Raw genomic sequence first — 2,868 nt, 5'->3', positions numbered from 1 at the left:
ATTACTCTCTATCTCTGTAAAAGATCATGTTGTAATTTTGTGTTATTATTAAAAATTAAATATTTTCACATATTTGTATTATATGGTGGGAAATAACTTTTTTTTTATAAGATCTCTCTTTCTTCTTTGAACATTCTTCCACAAAACATCATCCACTCTTCTTTCTAGAATCTCACATTAATCTAAATGTAAGTTTGAATTATTCTTCCCATACTCATATGGGAACACAATTGATAATAATTTTATATCATAAAAATTGTAAATAATTGATTTTTAATTTAATTATTTTCTTAATTGAATGTATATATTGTATAAAAAGAATATTAAATATATTTTTAAAAAGGATAGATTACTGGTATGTGTTTTGTAAATAGATTCGATCCCTGGGAAGAAACAAAAATATTTAATCGCACATAAATTTCTTTTCACAATTTAATATTTTAGAATATAAATATTCGGGACAATTTCCAAGAGCGAGTTACTCCAATTTTTAAAACAGAAATTGTGGGCTTTCCAAATTCTTACGCTGATTTTTTTCAACCATGGATTTAAATTACATTGTTTTGGCATTTATTTTGTCAACGTTATTAATAAGACGAAGTAGAAATTACAAAAGAGGAAGCTTTGGCAACCTTTCAAATCATGCACACAATATCTTGCGATCTTATGTTGCGTTTTTACTGAACACATTTTTGATATTTCAGTTGGCTTTCCTGCAGTTTGTTCTAACTTGTCCGTTGGTGCCTGTGAGAGGGCTGATGTTCCCCATATTCACCATAGCTGCTGCAAAATCACTGAAAAAAGTAATTGGATTGGTACTGTAAGCTGTAACCAAAGCATCCGCAGAACCTCCATTAAATAGTTCTTGATCAGAGTGGAGGAGACCTTTCTGGCCTCTAAGATTTATGTAATAAGTATTGTCAAAGAAATAGGGAGTGACAGAGTCTAAAGGTGAGAGATTGTCATCACCACCATTGCTTGGACAATTCCCCTGAACAGAGGTGGCAAATGCAGAATCGATATTGGTGTCATTGAAGACGCGAGATCTGAAGGTGGTGCATCTTGCTTGACCAATCGTATGAGCACCTAAAATAAATGGTTACCATCAAAATAAATACTGTACTTTCTCATGAACATTTTAAATTAAAACCTCAAAAATTTTATTCTAAGGCTTGCAAATACCTGAAAGAGCAATCATATCCTTAGTAGAAAGGCCTTGAGCTTGAAATGCAGAGATAAGTGTACTCAAAACTGAAAAGGGAGAAGGTAGATTGCTGTTGGCACCACTTAAGCTTGCAGTTGTCGAGTCTCTTCTTCCTAACTGTACTGTCCATGATGGTCCTCCCAACTGGAAATCACAAAATACAAAGATAGCCCACAATAATATTGACCAAGCTCCATCAAAGAAAAATGTAAATAGCAATTTTACAGCCCCTTACATTCTTAAGAATATGTTAACGCTATTTGTAAGAAGCAAAAGTATATTCGTTAGCAAATGGAGATAAAGATAATATGGTAGAGAAGGTAAAGAAGGGAAGATCATTTACAAGTACAACAGAATCACGAGCAGCAATAGTTACAATATCTGCACAAGACACAACTCCACTGCAAACAGCTTCTAACTGGCTTTTAATGGTGTCTATCACTTCATACCCTCTCACAGAATTCGCATTTGGTCCTGCAGTCTTTTCTCCAGTGAAGGTCGAGGTATCATCCAACAGAATGGATCCATCACATCCCTTTAAAGAAGAAAAAAACTCACGTTACTTATAGATCTTATACTAGAATTTGCAGAACAGAAGTGAATTTCTAACATCATGGGGATTAGATTCCTACATTTACAAAACAATCATGAAAGTGAAGGCGGAGCAAGGATGCAGCCATTCGTTTCTCCTTTTGCACAGCTTGAAGAACAGCAGTTCTAACTATAGTCAATGCAAGGGGACATGACTCGGCATAGAATGTTGGACTGAGTTGTCCATTGGAAGCTCTAAAACATAGAATGATGAGCAAAGCAGTAATACATGCAAAAAGACTAGTGGTCTTCATTGTTGATTTGCTTTGCTATGCACGTCAACAATGCAGATTGTGGTGTGGAGAATGTAGGAAGAGATAAGCTTCTTATAACGACTGGGGAAGTTCATCTGCGCTCAATTATCGGCACTATGAAAGTAATTGAGTGTGCGGGGAACAATATTTTTATTTGTCGACCTTGACTTTGCTCAAAATATGGGTATCCTGCCAAATGGGACAGGTGGGCAATGGGCCCGAGCCACAGCGGAAACAAAATAAGAGTCTACGACCAATGCAGGAATTATGTGTCACCTATTTGTGAAATTATCATCTTTTTATGGGATGTTAAAATGTGGTGTATTATGCATTTTGGATTGTTTGATTATAAATTCTACCCTGTCACTTTAAAAGTTGAAATGTGGTTATTAGTTAGAATATGGAGTGGAATATATATAGTGTATTAAATGAAGATAAATAGTTGAAGTTTGTTATTGATGAATGGTTGTTTGTTTTAGATGATGGGATTTATATGCTTTAGATTTTAGAAATAATTTAAAATCATGTATGTAGATCAAAATAGAAATATTTTCTTTTGTTTTGCATTACATCAATTTTTGATTTTTAATTTAGTTTATAATTGTGAACTTGATTTATATCTATAAACTTGATTTCTAAGATCTCTAGAAATGATCTTGTAGATTCTTTAAAAGTAGAATACTAGACAATAATATCCTCTTTCACGCTCTCAAGTTCTCTTTGTCAAGCTGGTGGTATTTAAAAATATCTTGGTAGACAATAAGTTCTAACATGCACATGATTTCTAGGTAACTCACATGCACTAGGATGCGTGTAATT

General features: G+C 33.8%; 1 protein-coding gene across 1 annotated transcript; it reads right to left on the bottom strand.

Moving 5' to 3' along the window:
* Positions 1-512: 512 nt before the first annotated feature.
* Positions 513-2,049, bottom strand: LOC131037214 (cationic peroxidase 1-like). Its single transcript, XM_057969283.2, has 4 exons — positions 1,837-2,049; positions 1,548-1,739; positions 1,183-1,348; positions 513-1,086 (listed from the first exon to the last, which is right to left on the bottom strand). Exons 1-4 carry the CDS (start codon positions 2,047-2,049, stop codon positions 701-703), a joined length of 957 nt encoding a protein of 318 aa, XP_057825266.2. The 3' UTR covers positions 513-700.
* Between the last annotated feature and the right edge of the window lie 819 nt (positions 2,050-2,868).

The sequence above is a fragment of the Cryptomeria japonica genome, chromosome 3 (assembly GCF_030272615.1).
Source record: "Cryptomeria japonica chromosome 3, Sugi_1.0, whole genome shotgun sequence".
NCBI classification, from domain to species: Eukaryota; Viridiplantae; Streptophyta; class Pinopsida; order Cupressales; family Cupressaceae; genus Cryptomeria; species Cryptomeria japonica.
Note: the sequence above shows the minus strand (reverse complement) of the source record. Positions and strands in the feature narration are given on the sequence as shown.